At 35.2% G+C, this 18,133-nt stretch overlaps 1 protein-coding gene across 3 annotated transcripts in view; it reads left to right on the top strand.

The window, feature by feature from the left end:
* ACSL3 (acyl-CoA synthetase long chain family member 3) overlaps positions 1–16,023 on the top strand; it is an 84,484-nt gene extending 68,461 nt beyond the window's left edge. For all 3 annotated transcript variants that reach the window (XM_079135136.1, XM_079135134.1, XM_079135135.1), the window contains 6 exons: positions 25–197; positions 1,330–1,404; positions 2,493–2,684; positions 4,073–4,187; positions 5,804–5,961; positions 12,998–16,023. In XM_079135136.1, coding sequence (XP_078991262.1) covers positions 25–197; positions 1,330–1,404; positions 2,493–2,684; positions 4,073–4,187; positions 5,804–5,961; positions 12,998–13,155 — 871 coding nt within the window. In that variant the 3' untranslated portion in view covers positions 13,156–16,023. The remainder of the gene's footprint in view (positions 1–24; positions 198–1,329; positions 1,405–2,492; positions 2,685–4,072; positions 4,188–5,803; positions 5,962–12,997) is intronic.
* Positions 16,024–18,133: the final 2,110 nt, after the last annotated feature.

The following is an 18,133-nucleotide window of genomic DNA, read 5'->3' on the forward strand; positions in this document are numbered from 1 at the left end:
GATTCTCTGATTAATTTTTTTTAGCTTTGTTTTCCGCAAAGTTCGAGGCTTGCTAGGTGGAAATATTCGCCTTTTATTGTGTGGCGGTGCTCCACTTTCTGCAACCACACAGCGATTCATGAATATCTGTTTTTGCTGTCCTGTTGGTCAGGGATACGGACTCACTGAATCAACCGGGGCCGGAACAATTACAGAAGGTTAGTGTCATCCATGAAATGTCTTCTGAAATGCCATCGGAGGCTGGGGCACAACTTTTAGGGTTTTTTGTTTGTTTGTTTGAGTTTGTTCTCTATGCTATATGAAAGAAGAGTGGTTAAGCTTTTGTGTAGCAGAATAGAGGTAAATTTCAGATACTGTGATTATTATTATTGGTTTTTAGGATATAGTAGAAGTATTAGTAGTCAGTAATTCATTTAGAAGAATTTTTCATACTAAACTAATGGGATATGTAATATTAAAAAGTAACATTCTGGAAAAGAAGCTATTACAGCAGTTATTAAATTTCTTCTTTTTAGAAAAATTAGATTGTCTTTTTTCTAGTTGTTTGGGTAAGTGTATTAAGACTCCACAGATTGAGAAATGTTTATGGGAGTCTTTGTAAGTGTAGAGAGATTAGATTCAGGTCTAGATAATATAATACCAGAATTTATCATGATGTCCTGGTTGAGGAGGGCCTCTTCTACCTGTTCTGTGGTCACTGGTGAATTGCATTTCATAGAAGAGAGTTATTTTGCTTCCCACTACTAGAAGAAGCTACTTTACATTTTCTAGATAGTGATAGAGGCTAAACCTCTTAACTGATCAGTTTTATCCCCTCTTTATCTTGAGAACTTCTATTCTGCCTCTCTTAGATCTTAAATACTTTGGAGTACTTCTTTAATATTTCAGTATCTTTGTTGTGTTCTCTATATTTTATACGGTTTTGAAACTTATAAATATCGTTTGCAAGACATAAGCAAGCAATCATAAATACATTCATGTGGTTTCTTTTGTGGATCCTTAATTGCTCTCTTTTTAAGCTGAATGTGTTATTAATCAGTATCAGTTTATGTTATAAATACGTCTTTGATTTCTGATATTTGAATGATTTTCGTGGAGAAAACATTTTGCTGTGGTAAGTCACAATAGTGTCTAGTAATTCAGAGTTTGCCAAAAAGCTTTGTGGGTCCAACACTATACCTGTGTTGCCTCACAGCCTGTGGTTCATCAGTTTGCAGCTTTGCTTTCTGGGATTCTCTGGTGCTGTCTAAGCTTTTCGTTTTTAATAATTTAGAAAAATCAACTCATTAACTACTGTTCTGAAATGCCTTTTCCCTCTTTGCGTCTTAGTGTGGGACTACAATACTGGCAGAGTGGGAGCACCATTAGTTTGCTGTGAAATCAAATTGAAGAACTGGGAGGAAGGTAATAACCCATTTTAATCAGAGCATTAATTTTTTATAAGATTAAATTTTAAAATTAGAAGCATATTTAATTTTATTGTTGTAGAATACAAAATCACCCACAGGCATTCTGTTTTGTTTTTTAAAATAGTTAAATTTTATTCAGAACTATTGGGTACATATATTTTGCTTGTTTCAAATTATAATTCTGGGGAATTATAATTGTTTTAATTTTGCTTATTACATATATACAAGTAAGATTATGGCAAAAACTTGAGAAATGTACTAAATGTATAATGTTGATAAATTAGGAGTGATCATAACATTATTTTATAGAAGCAAAATCATAAAATTAATCCTTTAGGTGTTTTACATTTTTTTCCCTATTCCCTAAGGTCTTCAACTTAGAATTATTAGAAATAAATTTTTAGTATAATTCCACGTAAGTTTGTTGCTTTTTCTACAAACAAGAGATTTGAAAGTACAAATCTCTTTTTAAAAATTTATTTGATCATATTAAAGTGTAAAAATTGCCTATGATTTTTTGGGACTTACCTTTCTTGTATTCAAAGTAAAGATGAGTCAGTTCTAAGACTCCAATGTCATTTTTTTCAACTATTTTTAGCAGAATTAATGAAAATATTCAATTAAATTAAGCTTGGAGTCAGTCTGAAGTTTCTGTAAGAATAAATCTTCTAAATACGTACTAATTTAGTTTTATATGTATTTGTTCCATTATTTAATGCTTGACAGTACTTTTACTGCTTTATTAGCATGCATTTAAGACGATAGAAACTTTAAAACAATTTACTTGTATAGTCTTTGTAATTTATGTAGTAGATGGACGATATTGATTTTGGAACATACTTTTTTTCCCACTGTAAATAGTAAATATTAAAAGCATAAATGCTTAGGGTTAAGCAACTGAAATATTGCCCCTAGTTTTTATATTGATAAACTTCGTTCATTCTCCATGTCTGCCTTGTTTCCTGTAGGAACTCTAGATCAAAATAAGTATTCCTATTAGGAAACTGATGTTTTTGAATTTTCGTGTGATACATATAGGGATAAAAATGGTGAATTAATTCTATAAATTATTTTGTTTGTTAGGCGGATACTTTAATACTGATAAACCACACCCCAGGGGTGAAATTCTTATTGGTGGCCAAAATGTGACAATGGGTTACTACAAAAATGAAGCAAAAACAAAAGCTGATTTTTTTGAAGATGAAAATGGGCAGAGGTGGCTCTGTACTGGAGACATTGGAGAGTTTGACCCTGATGGTTGTTTGAAGATTATTGGTAAGCCATCAGATATATATATATTTTATTGTAAACAAATGGATACATGTTGTTTCTCTGTTTGTACATGGAGTAAAGGCATACCATTTGTGTAATCATAAATTTACATCAGATATTTTTTTGAAAGTGAATGTTTCTAAAATGGGCTTATGTTAGAGAACTGTGTTTAGAGAAGCTGCCCTTAGTGCGGGGTATATCTTTGTATCATGTTGGTGTGGTCTGCTAGGTCATCTCTGAAATATAAAAACATTTTTTGTAGGGACTAAGGATTTATGAGGTTAGACTTTGGGGTCTCAGAAGCTGTTCAATAGCAGTACTCTTAGATGACCTTACCGTTCTTTCCTGCTTGTGTAGGGAATGCTCATTTTTGTGAATTGACATCTATAGATTATTGGGCAGCCTTTCCTGTCTGATGCCTTGCCCAATTAAATGAAGGAAATTCTGACAGTTCCAGTGCTGTATTTGTGTGTGGTGTGTATTTGTGTACATGGTGTGAAAAATACCATCCTCGGCTTCTCCTCTTAGGGACTTTTTTCTGTTAATGGCATTGTTATGCTGGTCATGCTAACTAGAAGCCCTGATGAGACTCTCCCTTCAGCCAGCTCTCCATACCTGCTCTATAGTCCACTGAGTTAGCTTATGAGATGTGCTTCAGAATCACTTTTTTTTCTCTTCTTTCACTGTCCCACCACTCTGTTCTCTGTTGCTTTGTTTGTGTCCCCACCCTTCCTCATACCTCTCACTGACACTGTGGTTACTAACCACTGACCTTGCCAGATCATTTTCTTGCTTAAAATTTCTTGCTTTCTTTCCAAGGCTGCTGGAAGCTCAGTTCAGGGTGCCTGTGTTGCATGACCATTGTTCACCTCCCACCTCTTGCTTATTTCCCTTTTCCCCTGTGCTGCAGTAATTCCAGCTGACCAGATTCTGGCCTTTGCCAGTGCTGCTCCACTTGGCTACCTCTCACTCTTCCCTTGAGACTCAGCTCAGGCTTCACTTGCAGGAGTATTTCTGAATCTGCAGATTGTAGAGATCTAACACTTAGTTCAGACAGAATGAGAGCTTCCTGATGGCATTTCATCTCTTCTTCACCTCCCTGGTACCCACGAATACCAGGAACATACCTATTCAGAATGCTCCTGAAGCCCTCATGATGGGGTCCCTTAAGTAGAAGTTTATTATTTTTCTTTAAGAGGACATTTAATTGTATAAAAGTTAAGGCCTAATTTTAGTATGTTTTTAATTTTAGTATAACTGGTAATGCTTAGTTTAGCAAAGTTTTAAGTAATTTGATAGCATATTATTCAGGGAGTGGCTAGTATTTACATGTGTGAAAGATGTTATTAGTATTCTCATTGTTTTCTCCTCCCTGCCTTTATTTTGCACAGATCGTAAAAAGGATCTTGTAAAACTGCAGGCAGGAGAATATGTTTCTCTTGGGAAAGTGGAGGCAGCCTTGAAGAATCTCCCACTTATAGATAACATTTGTGCATATGCAAACAGGTAAGAAAGTGGACTTCATGCTGTTTGTTCTGAAAACATTGGGTATTCCTTAAGCATTTTCAGCCTGCATGGGCCTCTCTATCAAAGGATTCTAAGAACTCTTCCCCTCCTCTGTGATTTCTGGGAACACTCTTCTCCTTACAACTGATAGTTGATCCTATGTGGTAGAAAGTAGAAGAAAATAAAATCCTCTGGGTGCCTTGGTACTGCTAATTATCCATCTCTGCCTAGGGAAGCGTCATAGAACCAATCTGAGGAAAAAAGGGGTGAGGGGAGTAAAGAAGTGTCAGCAGGTGTCCTCTGTGTGGTGCTTAGCGCCCTGCTTCCACCTCCAGGTTGCTTCAACCCTGGCTCGTGGGTGGAGCTAGGAATGGCCCACCTAAACTGTTACAGCACAGTCCAGATGATACAGAGTTGGGAAACGGGATTTAAAGTTAAAATCTCAGATCTACGTTCTTCGGAAATGTGTTGGGATTTTAGATTGGAACTCTCGATTGCATTTTTCATAACACTATAGCACAGAGTAATTTTTCTCGAGTGATATTATAATGAGAAGGTATTTTGTGGGTATAGCTGTTGACATAATTGGAAAAAGAAAATCAGGTATCAGAAAAGCCAATTTAGAAATGGACTTTGGGGTATAGCTCAAGTTAAGAATGAATTTCAGGTTGAATACTCCTTATTTGAAATACTTGAGACAGGAAGTATTTCTGTTTTCAGAGTATTTACAACTTTGCAATATTTACAAAGACTTGACTAGTTGAGCAAGCTGTACCATGACTTATAAATGATTCTACCCTTTAATTAGCCATTTAGTATTTTCTTCAGTGAAACTACTGATCTGGATTTTACTTATATGATAATTACCACAACTATTCTCCCCTTCTTGATGCTGTTGCCATTTCTTCCAGTTACTATTTTATAGTCTTCAAAAAAAATCTGCCTCTGTGCATACTCAGAGTTCCTCAGTTAATACAGATAGTCATACTAAAAGAAAAATGAATGTAATCACATTTTGGTTTGCTGCCCAATTTTTTTTAGATACGATTCTTAATATTTGTCAGATTTTACATTTGTTTTACCTGTTCCTATGAAGTGCTGATTTTTTTTTAAAGATAAATCTTTTTTTGAAATTTTCTTTTAGAAAAGCTGTGCCTGGCATTACTCACATCAGTTATGTATACTTGGAATTTATCATGGAATGCCAGATTAAGATTTTTTAACAGTAAACTTCCCCCTGGAATATATTATGAATCAGACAGTAAAACTGACTCTTGCATGAAATAAATATGTCATACTAAGTATGGCACAAGCATATTTTGGTTTCATTTTGTTTTGTTTTTGGTACTAGGGAATGAACACAGGGCTGCTTTTCTACTGAGCTGCTTTCCCACCCCTTTTTATTTTTTATCTTGAGACAGTTTTACCTAGTAGCTGAGACTGACCTCCAACTTGTAGTCCTTTTGCCCGAGCCTCCTGAGTTGCTGGGATTACAGATGGGCTGGCACATGCATTTAAAAAAAATAATAATAAAGATTTAGTTGTAAAATATCAAGGTAATCAGTTAACACACAATACCATGTTGTTTCTTGGTTGTTGTCCTTTATATATTTCAGTTACCATTCTTATGTCATTGGATTTGTTGTGCCAAATCAAAAGGAACTAACAGAACTAGCTCGAAAGAAAGGACTTAAAGGGACTTGGGAGGAGCTGTGTAACAGTAGTGAAATGGAAAATGAGGTCCTAAAAGTGCTTTCTGAAGCTGCTATTTCAGGTGAGTGTTCTGTTAAACTAATCTAAGAACTGAGATGGGAAGAGAATACTTCCCATCCGTTTAACCTGTCATATTAGAGAAGTTTGGGTACATCATTTCCTGCTTAGAAACCATTTCTACTTTTAATAGATAGAAGAATATATACTTACCAGTTTCCATTTCAGCTTTCCTACTGTACTCACAAATCATCCACTCCCACCAAACTGATGTGCATGTCTCTTTAATATCGTGATCATTATAACCTTTGTTTTGTGGAATGGCCCTTTCTCCTTTGAGCTGTTCTTCAGGGCTCTGCTTAGTTTCATAACCATTCTAGGCCATGGTGAAAGGTCCAAAACTCCTTTTGGAATTTTATACATTGCTAATGTATTGACAGTTTACTATATGGGTATATTCTGTACTCTTTTTTTTCTTTTGGTTCAAAGCTAAAATTGTTGATTTGGTAAAAGCAGTAGTGTCTTTTGGGTTAAGCGTTAAGTGTAATACAAACTTGCATTTTTTAGTTTGAATATGTCATGCAAGATCATGAGAAATGTAAATTTGCATTGAGAGAAATGGAGTCACTATTCTGGCCCTTTATTTCAATTGTAATTATGTTTTAGAATGTATCAGATTGAAGATAATTTTTAGGTAGCATAAAACTTTGAACGGATGCTATATTGATTAATTAATTGACATTAAAGACATGTTATTTCTCAATAAAGTGAAATACTCAAACATTAAAAACTAAGCATGATGTACCTTTTGCTTATTTTTATATTTAATATCTTTATTGAGATATAATGAGCCTACCATACAGCTCACCCATTTAATGTGTATAATGAAATGTTTCAAGTCGTGAAACCATCACCACAGTTTCAACACCATTGTCATTACCTCACAAAGAGACCTCATACCCATTAACCATCATTCTCCTTTATAGTATGTATCAATGATACTTAATTCTCCTTTATTGATATGTGTGTGTATATATATATAAAACATGTAAATGTTATGTAAATGTTTATGTTGTATTCATATTATATAAACATGTGGATGTATGCCTTCTTTTGTTTGCACTCTGGACTGTTGTGAGAAATGCTGCTGTGAATGTGCAGGTTTAGGCTTTTGTATAGACAATGTCTGTTTCTCTTGGATAGATTCCTGTGAGTGGGATCAATTTGACATATTATCTTTATAGTTAAACCCTTGTGAAGAATAGAATAGTCATACTATTTTCTAAAATACTTTTTTTCCAGTCTTCTCCAATATGTTGCCACTACTTTACATTCCCAAATGGGCTTATTAGGGTTGTAATTTTTTTGTATCCTCATCAACACTTGTTATTGTTTGTTCTTTTGATGTTAGCTGCCCTGAGTGTTATCTTCTTGTGGTTTGATTGGCATTTCTCTGGTGGCTAATTGTGATCATTGGCATGTATCTTCTTTGGAAGATGTTTATTCAGATTCTTGTTCCATTTTTTAATGGTACTATTTATCTTTTTAATACTGATTTGTATGGGTCTTTTACATATTCTGAATGCAAATTGATGATCAGGCATATGATTTGCAAAAATATTTGCCCATTTTCTGTGTTCTTACTTTCTTGGTGGGGTTCTTTGAAGCACAGGTTTTTAATTTTGTTGTACAGTTTATCTCTTTTCTTGCTTTTGCTTTTGGTTTCACATCTAAGAAATTATTGCCTAATCCAAGTCACACAGACATACCCTGTTTTCTTCTAAGAGTTTTATAGTTTAAGCTCTTTTATTTAGGTCTTTCATCCATTTTGAATAGGATTTTATATATAATATAAAGAAGGGATTGAGTTTCATTCTTATACAGAAAACCATTAGGATATATACCTATTAAGAAATATATTGCCAGAAATAGGCTTATGTGATTGTGGGGACTTGCTAGGCAAAGTCTGAAATCCATAGGACAGACTCTATGAGAAAGGGTGGGCTGGACTTTCAGGCATTAGCTGAAGCCACTGTTGAAAGGCAGAATTTCTTATTTGGAGAAGTCTCATTTTGCTTAAGGCCCATCACACTGATTGAATCAGGTCCAGTAAGAGTTTTTGGAGTATATGAAATACTTTCACACCAACACCTAGATTAGTGTTTTAATTGAATAACCAGGCATCTTAGCATAGACAGTTGAAACATACAAATGACCATCACAGTCCATTCATATGTATCTACTTAAATCACAGTCTCCAAATAAACGTAATAATAAAGTTAGACTTTTGCCTAAAAGGATAGTTATCCTACTTACAACTGAAAACACACTAACCTTTTTCCCAGAAGGAGATGCAAATTCCTGGGATGATTTTTTAGTCTTGTCCTTCGGTAGCCTATAACTTATATGCTACCATGTAACATAGACACTATTAAAGAGTGTTATGATACGTAAGTAAGTAAGAATATTCATAACTAAATGAGGAAGGATCATAGCTGTTAAGAGAGTCCTCATTTCTCCAGCCTGCCCTGCAGTTTTGCTGTGTGTGATTTCTTAAAGCACAGGTTTAGATGGTATCAGTACATACTGAAGAAGATAATTTTGAGTTGGATCATAGAGTAGAATGCTGACTGGTTTGAAAAAAAAAAAAAATCTAGCACTTACTCTATAGTCTTCGCATATTCCTGTAGTGTCAGGCTCCATCCACATTGTCTTAACGATATGTGCCTTCTTGATCTTGCTTGTGTTTTTTTCCCTCTTGGAAACCTCTCCCGAAATACTTTTAATCTTTGAAGATTCAAAACTTGTTTGTTGTCTCTGTGTTTACTTTTACAAGGTAATTTTAGATTTTTCCCCCCCTAAGGTATCTTATTCCCTTAATTTTAGTACATTTCCTTTTTCCAAATTTGTAGTAAAGCCATAACTTTCAATTTCCATGTTAACCATTTTTTAAGTGTAGAATTCAGTAATGCTAAATTTATTTATTATGCAGCAGATCTCTAGAACTTTCTTATCTTGCAGAACTGAAAGGCTATACCCAGTAAGCACTGATTCCCCTTTTGTCCTTCCCTTACCTTTGACAACCACCTTTCGAATTTCTGTTTCTGTAATTTTGGCTACTTGACTCTCATGAATGGAATCATAGACTATTTGTTCTTTGGCTACTGGCTTATTTTGCTTGGCCTGATGTCTTCAAGATTTATCCATGTAGGAGCATGGGGCAGGATTTCCCTCCTTTGTGAGATTTACCATGCTCCACTCTGTGTACATATTACAGTTTCCTTATCCATTTATCTCTCAGCACATATTTGGGTTGCTTCCACCTTTGGGGTTCTTGTGAATAATAGTGTGATGAACAAGGGTATTCAAATATCTCTTGAAATTCTTTTGAACTATGTCTAGAAATGAGATTATTGAATCATGGTAGTTTTATTGTTAATTTTTTGAGGCACCCCCATCAAGACTACTAGTTCATACTCGCAACACTGTGTATAAATTTCCCTTTTCTCCATATTCTCATTATCACTTGTTTATCTTTTGACTTTTTAATAATAGCCATTCTAATAGGGAGGACATGATATTGTGATTTTGAATTGCATTTCTCCTATGATTAGCTGTGTTGGGCATCTTTTTATATGCCTTATCATCTTTGTATATCTTCCGAGAATTGTTTCTTGAAATTCTTTGTTCATTTTTAAGTTAGGTTGTTTGTCTTTTTTGTGGTTAAGTTGTAGATTTTTAAAAATAAATGATAGATATTAACCCCTTATTAGATACATGTTTATATATACTAATCTATAGGTTTTTTCATTAGTCTGTTGATTATTTCCTTTGACATACAGAAGTTTGATGTAGTCTAACTAATTTATTTTTGTTTTTGTTGCCTGTGCTTTTAGTGTCCCATTCAAAAAATCATTACCAGTTCAGTGTTGTGGAATTTTCCCCATTTTTTCCCCCTAGGGTTTATAGTTTAAGTCTGAAGGTTTAGGTCTTCAACTCATTTTGAGTTAATTTACACTTGGTGTAACTTAGGATCCAGTTTTATCTTTTTAGTACATCATAGTAATTTCAGTGCTATGTTGAATGGCAGTGGCAAGAATGGGCATCTTGCCTTATTCCTAATATTAGAAGTAAAGCTTTCATTTCTTTACCACTAAATATGATATTTGCTGTAAGATTTTCATACATGACTTATCATGTTGCGGTTTATTCCTTTTTATTTTCCTTTTATTCCTAGTTTGTTTGTGTTTTGATCAGGGGAGGCTATTGAATCTTGTCAAATACTGTTTCTGCATTAACTGAGATGATCATGTGGTTTTTTACTCCTTCGTGTTATTAATTTGGTGTATTAACATTAGTGGATTTTTTTCATACATTGAACCATCCTTGCATTCCAGGTATAAATCCCACTTGGTCCTGGTATATAATCCTTTTAATGTGCTGTTGAATTTGTTTGGTTGGTTGTAGATGAACACAGTAGCTTTATTTATTTTTATGTGGTGCTGAGGATGAAATCCAGTGCCTCACATGTGCTAGGTAAGCGCTGTGCCACTGAGCCACATCCCCAGCCCTGAATTTAGTTTGATAATATTTGGTTAAGGATTTTCATATTAGTATTCATCTGGGGTATTTGTAGTTTTCTTGTGTCTTTGGTTTTTGTGTCAGAATATTTTTGGCCTCATAGAATGAATTTGTTCATGTTTTGTTGTCTTTATTTCTTTGGAAGAATTTGAGGAGTGTTGGTATACTTTGTCTTTAAATGTTTGGTAGAATTCTCCATTGAAACTGTATTGTAAATTTTTAAAACTTGATATTCCCTCCTGATGTCTCATTATCCCTTAAACAGTCCAAGCTGCCTGCTCAGGCAGCCAGTTGCACCAGTGTGCTATGACTGGTCCCTATTACAAGTTCCCCTTTTTGCCCTCCCCTAGCTATGACCTAGTGACATTCAAAAGCGCTTGTGAAGTACCCTCCTGCCCACTGCTTATGTAGTCTACCTTGATTCCTAAAACAGGCACTTGTGCACGGGTCCATAGTCTCACTCCTGCCAACTAGGTTGGGCCTGCTTCAGCTCCTCCCACATTCTTCCCTTGGGTGACATGGCCTTTCTCCTTTTAGGAACTGTGAGCAATAAGTTTCTTTCATTTTCATATGCTTCTCTGTGAGGTTGTTTTGTAACTGCATATATTGGGTTTTTGACTGATCATCATAAAACCCCATTTTAAGGAATGTGAGTGTCTCTTATAGTATAGAAACCATCTGGTCCTGGACTTTTCTTTCCTGGGAGGTTTTTGATTCTGCTTTGATATCTCATTATAGTTCTATTCAGATTTTTGTTTTCTTACGATTCAAATTTGGTAGGTTACATGTTTCTAGGAGTCTATATTTCTCCTATTTTATCACAATGTGTTGGATACGATTTTCATTTCTAATTTTATTTATCATCTCTAAGGGTTTGTCAGTTTTGTTAATCTTTTTAAAAAAATCAGTCTTTAAAAATTTTTTTCCTGTCGTCTTTCATGTTACCTCTGGTTTGAGCTTTTATTATTTCCTTCTGCTAATTTTGGGTTTAGTTTGTTCATTTTGTAGTTTTCTGAGGTGTAAGGTTAAGTGGTTGATTTGAGATTCTCCTTTTAATTTCAGTAATTATATATTTCCATTTTCTATCTGTTCTTGATTTCTAGTGTCATTCTATTGTGGTTGGAGAAGATGTTTTATATAATTTCAGTCATCTTAGTTCTGTTCAGGCTTGTTTTGTGTCCTAACCTGTGGTGGTCTTAGAGAATGTTTCATGTAGTTTAGAAGAATGCACATTTCTTACATTTTCCTTGGAAAACTGACCCTTCATCATTATATAATGTCCTTTGGCTCTTGTGACTGTGTTATCTTAGTCTATTTTGTCTGATGTAACTATGACCATCCCTTTGCTCTTCCGGTCCTATTTCCATGGTATATATTTCTGTATCCTTCCACTTATGGTCCAGGTGTATCTTTAGAGCTCTAAAGTAAGTTTCTTGTAGACAGCAGGTAGTTGAATGGTTGAGTCTTTTGAGTGTGTGTGTATGCAAGAGAGATCCGTTTGGTGATTCTGTGTCTTGTAATTGGGCATTTAATTTATTTAGGTTAAAGGTAATTACTGATATGAATGACTTACTATTGCCATTTTGTTATCTGTGTTCTGTATATCTTAAGACTTTTACACCTTTTCTGCCTTCTTTTGTTGATTTTTTTTCCTCTAGTGACGTTTTGATCAATGTCTCATTTCTTTGTGATTACCAATGCAGTTACTTAAAATATCTTGAATTTATAGCATGTTGATATCAGCTTATCTGCAATCGCCTATAAAATTGTATTTTATATTCCTGCTTCTCCTTTAATGTTATCGATAATACCACTTGCAACTTCTTTTCTTTTCTTTTTTTTTTTTTTTTTTGTACTAGGAATTTAACCTAGGGGAGCTTTACCACTGAAATAAATCCTCAGCCCTTTTTTAAAATTTTGAGACAGGGTCTTGTTAAGTTACTGGGGCTGTCCTCTTAACTTGGGATCCTCCTGTCTCAGCCTCCTGAGTTGCTGTGGTGTGTGCCATGGGGTCCACCTCACCTTTTTTTAAAATTGTGTTATGTATTTGTTAGTTAGCTTTTTGTCACTATGACAAACCAAATACACGAGAAAAACAACTTTAAAAGGGGAAAGATTTATTTTGGCTCATGGCTTTAGTCCATTGTTAGCTGGCTCACCTTGCTTTGTATTTATGATGAAGCAGAACATCATGGCAGAAGGGTGTGGTGAAGGAAAGTTTGTCACTTCATGCCAGTTGGGGAATGCAAAGAGAGTGGGAGACGGTGGAAGGGGGAGAAGGATTTGGAGACAGGATGGAGTCCGCCAAACAGATACCCAAGCACCCACTCCCTTCACCTAGGTCCTGCCTCCCGCCTTCTCCACAACAAAGATTCATGGGCTGGTTATTACTTGGGCATTCTGGGGGGTATCCCACTGGGAAAGTTAAACTGTTTAACTGTTTGCTAAGAACTTTAATTATACATCTTTAATGCTTTTTATTTTTTATTTTATTTTTTTTCCTTTTTCAATCATCTCAGCAAGTCTGGAAAAATTTGAAATTCCAGTAAAAATTCGTTTGAGCCCAGAACCATGGACCCCTGAAACTGGTTTGGTGACAGATGCCTTCAAGTTGAAACGCAAAGAGCTTAAAACGCATTACCAGGCGGACATTGAACGAATGTATGGAAGAAAGTAAATTATTCCCTTTTGGCATCAGTTTGCTAACAGTGAGCTCAGATCAAATAGGAAAATACTTGAAATGCCTGTCTCAAATTGTGAGGCAAACTCCATTCCTCATATTAAGCCTAAACTGTTCTTTCTCATGACATCACCATTTTTAACTGACAAGATTAGTAAAATGTTAAGACAGCAAACTTGTGTCTGTCTCTTCTTTCTCCCTCCTCCAATTTACCACCTACAGCTGTACTTGTCAGTAGGAGAATTTTTCTGAATCAGATTGGGGAAGAAGTGATTTTAAAACCTCAAGTTTTTAAACATGATTTATATGTTCTGTACAATGTTCAGTTTGTAACTTTTTAAAGTTTGGATGTATAGAAGGATAAATAGGAAATATAAGAATTGGTTATTGGGGGGCTTTTTTACTTATTGTATTTAAAAATACAAGGGTATCATTGTGAAATTATGTAAATTTCAAATGCTTATGAATCAAATCATTGTTGGATGAAAGATTTGTTGCTGTGTAATTATTGTCTTGTATGCATTTGAGAGAAATAAATATACCCATATGTATGTTTTAAGAAATTGAGAACTTGTGAATATATGCCTGACAGTGTCTTCTTTATATATTTTTTATTAGGAACAAATGTAGTTTGGTTGGCGCTGCATGACACAAATTAGCAGTAGAGAGGGACGTGATTTAGTAGTGCAGGAGACAACACAGCAAGTGCTGCACCAGGTGATAATTGGTCTCTAGTAGGTCACTATCACAATGTTTTCTGTTTAGCTGTTGAAATTAGGAAAATACCCAAAGTTAAATGGGAGCAATTCTGAAAGACAAGGTAGAATTTTAAGAACAAAGTATAGAAATTATTCTTTATTTGGCCATATGTACATTTAGTTGTCTACATGAACACATTAGTTGTGGAAAACTATTCTACCCCAAAGTCTTCTACATTTAGGCTAGATAATTAATTTTAAAACTAGGAGTTTTAGAGTAGTTTGCACTGGTGTGTATGTGTGAGAGAGAGAGAGAAAGAGAGAAACATTCAGGGGTGGTAGCTTATATGAAAAAGCACCTTTCTATACTAGAAAATGAAGTAATTTAGAATGCTTCTGATAATAGCATTCTCATGAAGATACAAGAGAATTTAGCTTTATAATGAGGAGAGTTACAATTTGATTTATAGATTTTCATGTCTGTAGTTGTGACTCAAAAAAATCACTTATGTAGTCTTTCATATGTATTGCTTGTCTTGTTAATTCTAGATATTGATAATATTGTATCACTTATATGCTCAAATTAGGATTTAAAAAAATCACAAGCACCACATTTTTCCTGTCAAACTAGCTATTTTCTTGATTTTGTTACTTTAGGCAGTAAAAGGCAAAAAAAAAGAAAAAGAAAAAATATGAACATAAATCTGTTCACATGGTAGTGGGCGTGTTGAAAGGCACTAAGACCCAGTGGTTGGGGGTTACATCAAAAACAGTGTATCTGGAGACAGTGCAATACAGTGTTTTGTTTTCAACTTTTCTTGTATTGTGTTGTAATTGTATTGTGTTTTGGATGCTTTTTTTCTTGTCATAGTTTAAACTTTAATAATGTTTAGGAAAATGCCAAAAAAAGTAAAAATAAGAAAGAAAATAAATGGAACTTCTCTATATGAGGATGCTGTGATCTAAAAATTAGTCCAGGGGTGGATGGAAGCATTTGTCCTGATGCTTTGTCTTTAGAATAATAATTGTTCAGATGACTGAAAAGTTGTATTTGTTTAGAATGAATGCTTTAAAGAAATGATAGTCACTGACTTGAAATGTCAGTTGAATAAGTAGCTTATCAGCAATTAAGAATAAAAATTTTCTTTCCAGAAATATCTAATGAGGCTGTTTTAATCCATATCAAGTTCCATTTGTTTTCACATAATTAAAGTTTATAATTCAGTCTGAAAACTGTTACATAGCAGGGTCAGATGTCACAGGAGAAAATGAAGTAGAATCCCCTTTCAAACAAATTATTCTCTAACCTGTACCATCTTTAGTGACTTGAAAAATTAAATTTTTTAAAATACTCCCTTTTAAGGAGAAAAAGATGACCAATAAGGAAAAACCCACACCCATTCAACAATTATTCTATTTTATGGGAATACTGGCGTGACCAGTCTATACTTGAAAAGGAAAACTTTAAGGAATTTCAAAGTAAACTGCTAAATTTAATATGCATATGTGAAAATAAAGTATGAATCCTAGAAGAATGTTTCCTCAGAACTATAGTTTTCTTTATATGAAGAATCTGTAGACATTTCTGTCACAGTAAGTTTAGCAGTTTATAGCACATAGGCTGGTGGCCCCATCCCCACCCCATACCCTGTTGGTATTTTTAAAAAAATATTTAGTTTTTTTGCAGTCAATAAAACTGAAAGTGGTATCTAATTTTTAAATACTACTTTGTTTTTAAGTAGTGGAGTTGATACCCATGATCTCTAAACTTATAAATTTTCAGCCATGTTTAAAAATGAATGAACTGGGAATAACTTTCTATTTGCTGCTAAAATACTCAAGGTTTTACAAGTTTTTAAACCATTGGTCCCTATGATAAAACTTTGAAACTTTTGGAAAAAATTTTGATGTGTGGGTTCCTTCTTTTGTAAGAAAATTTATGTACACCTGTGATGTTTTAAAGGGGGATCACTTTTAAACAGTGTACATACTGGACCACACTGAAATGTAATGCATTCTTTCTATACTTGTTATTTACCCTGAGTTCTTTTCCAATGTATTTTTAGTTATTGGTGTTTTCTGCCTAAGAAAGTGCATCATAAAGGACACTCCATAGCTATATTGGTACGGACTATTTGTAACTTGACATGAAGTTTGAAGAATAAAGATATATAAAAATTAAAGTTTCTGATATTAAAACTTTAATTTTTTTTTTTTTTTCAAAAAAGAAAAGTTTAATTGATCTTCCTGTAATACTTGCTGAGAAAGAAGTTTGGAGAATTTTCTTTCCTGGCCTGCCAGTCCATCTGAAGGGATCTTTTTATTTCTAGAACTTGTTCTTTTCCTAGCACTCTTGTGTCTAACTACCCCTTCCTCCTTGCCATTCTTCACTTTTGGTGTTGGCACACAGAAGCCATGCTGTCTGCCTTTAAAAGCCAGTGCTGATAAAAATAGAGATTGTAATTAAGTTTAGTGTTAAAATTTGCGGGATAGAAGCAATGTGGCAGCAATAAAATAGCCGTGTTTTGTGCCAATGTTTAATCCTAGGTGCCATGATCTCAAAAGCTAACCCTTCCCTGCCAGTCAGTGTTAGCTTCTGGCAAAGTGGTCTGTGTAACTTGATGGTAACAGACTTTTATAAAATTGTGTAATCCTGCAACAAACCCAGTTAAGGTATTTTTATGTGAGCATCTGGATGTTTTAACGAGTGTTTTGTATTGTTTTTTGTATTAGCGGGTAGTTGTGTCTGATTTCTGTTAATTGCCCCAATTCTTTTAAAACATTGGTTGCTTAATATTCTACCATCAAATACGTGTCAAGTACGAGGTAGGTCTATGTTCAGGAAAGATGCCCTTAACGTCCCATTGCTGTGATACAACTAAAGGGGAAAAGCTTATTTTGGCTTGTGGTTTCAGAGGCCTCAGCCTGTGTCACTTGGTCTGTTCTTGAGTGAGGCGAGGCAGGATGTCATGAGGTAGCTTGTGGAGTGAAGCTGCTCACCTCCACTGGTCAGGGTCCCAGTGTCCCTGCAAGGGCATGCCACCAATGACCCAACCTTCCACTGGCCCCACCTGCTAAGGGTTCTGCCACCTTTCAGGAGCACCATCAGCTGGGATCAGTCCTTTACACGAGCGGTGGGGAAGGGACATTAAGACTCAAACCATAACAGATTCTTGACATGCCATGTAAAAAGGACAGGCAATGTACCAGGAGAGAGCTTGATTCAAACAATAAAATGCATAGTCTGACAAGGAAAGAATCATCTCTGGTTCCCTTCTGGTTAGTCCACAGGCCTACGAGTAGGTTGAAAAGACCTGACCATTTCAGACTCCTGTAAACCCAGGGCCGTAATGTGGTGCCTGACCCATAGTAGGTGTTCAGAACTGTTGAGTGAATTAAAATTTTAACCAAATTGTGACAATCAATGTATGTGTGCTCCTCTAATACCTTTTTCTAGTTCAGACTTCTTCAAAACACTTTTCAGCAAACCCTTCCCAGTGAATGTCCTTAATTAATTACCTTTGAACAAGGATTCTGGATGACTCCAGAAGCGACTTCTCCCATTTGGTGATTCCTTTTTATGGTTAACCCTCAGTTCTCTGTGAGGAAAGGACAGGTGGTTGTGTGCGGTTTTTTGTTGACCAATGTAACAAGATCTCCGCTTGAAGACTTTTTTCTGCATAAATTACTTTTGCAGAAATAGGGGTTCTCTCCAATTTTTTTTTTTTTTTTTTTTTTTTTTTTTTTTTGCAGTGCTGGGGATCGAACCCTGGGCCCTGTGCTTGCAAGGCGATCACTTTACCAACTGAGCTATCTCCCCAGCCCCAATATGAATTTTTTGATGCTGGAAGTTTTTCTGTGGTTAGTGCGTTTGCAGTTTTCCTCTGTAAAGTGTCCTGGTGTTGAGAAGGATGGGCTACTGGGTTTCCTACACTGTCAGCCTTCACAGGGTCCCCTCCCAGTGTGAGATCTTCATGTTCAGTGAAGGGTGAGCTCACGGTTCACCCACAGGGCTACATCCCCAGTCCCCCCCCCTTTTTTAAGCTAGTATCCCCATTTGATGAAAAAGGGAGGGACAGTCTTTAGAAAGATACTTTATCAATATTTTACACTTATAGGACTTCCTACCGTGTGGTTCTTCACTCTATTAAGGCAGTGGTTCTCAAACTTTTGGGTCTTAGGGTCCCTTTGATGTTCCAAAAGAAATGATTGGCAAAATTATTGTGGACCCCAGAAAGCTTTTGTGTATGTGCCTATATCTGTTGATACTTTTAAGT

The sequence above is a fragment of the Sciurus vulgaris genome (assembly GCF_902686455.1).
Source record: "Sciurus vulgaris genome assembly, chromosome: 3".
In the NCBI taxonomy this organism is placed as follows: domain Eukaryota; kingdom Metazoa; phylum Chordata; class Mammalia; order Rodentia; family Sciuridae; genus Sciurus; species Sciurus vulgaris.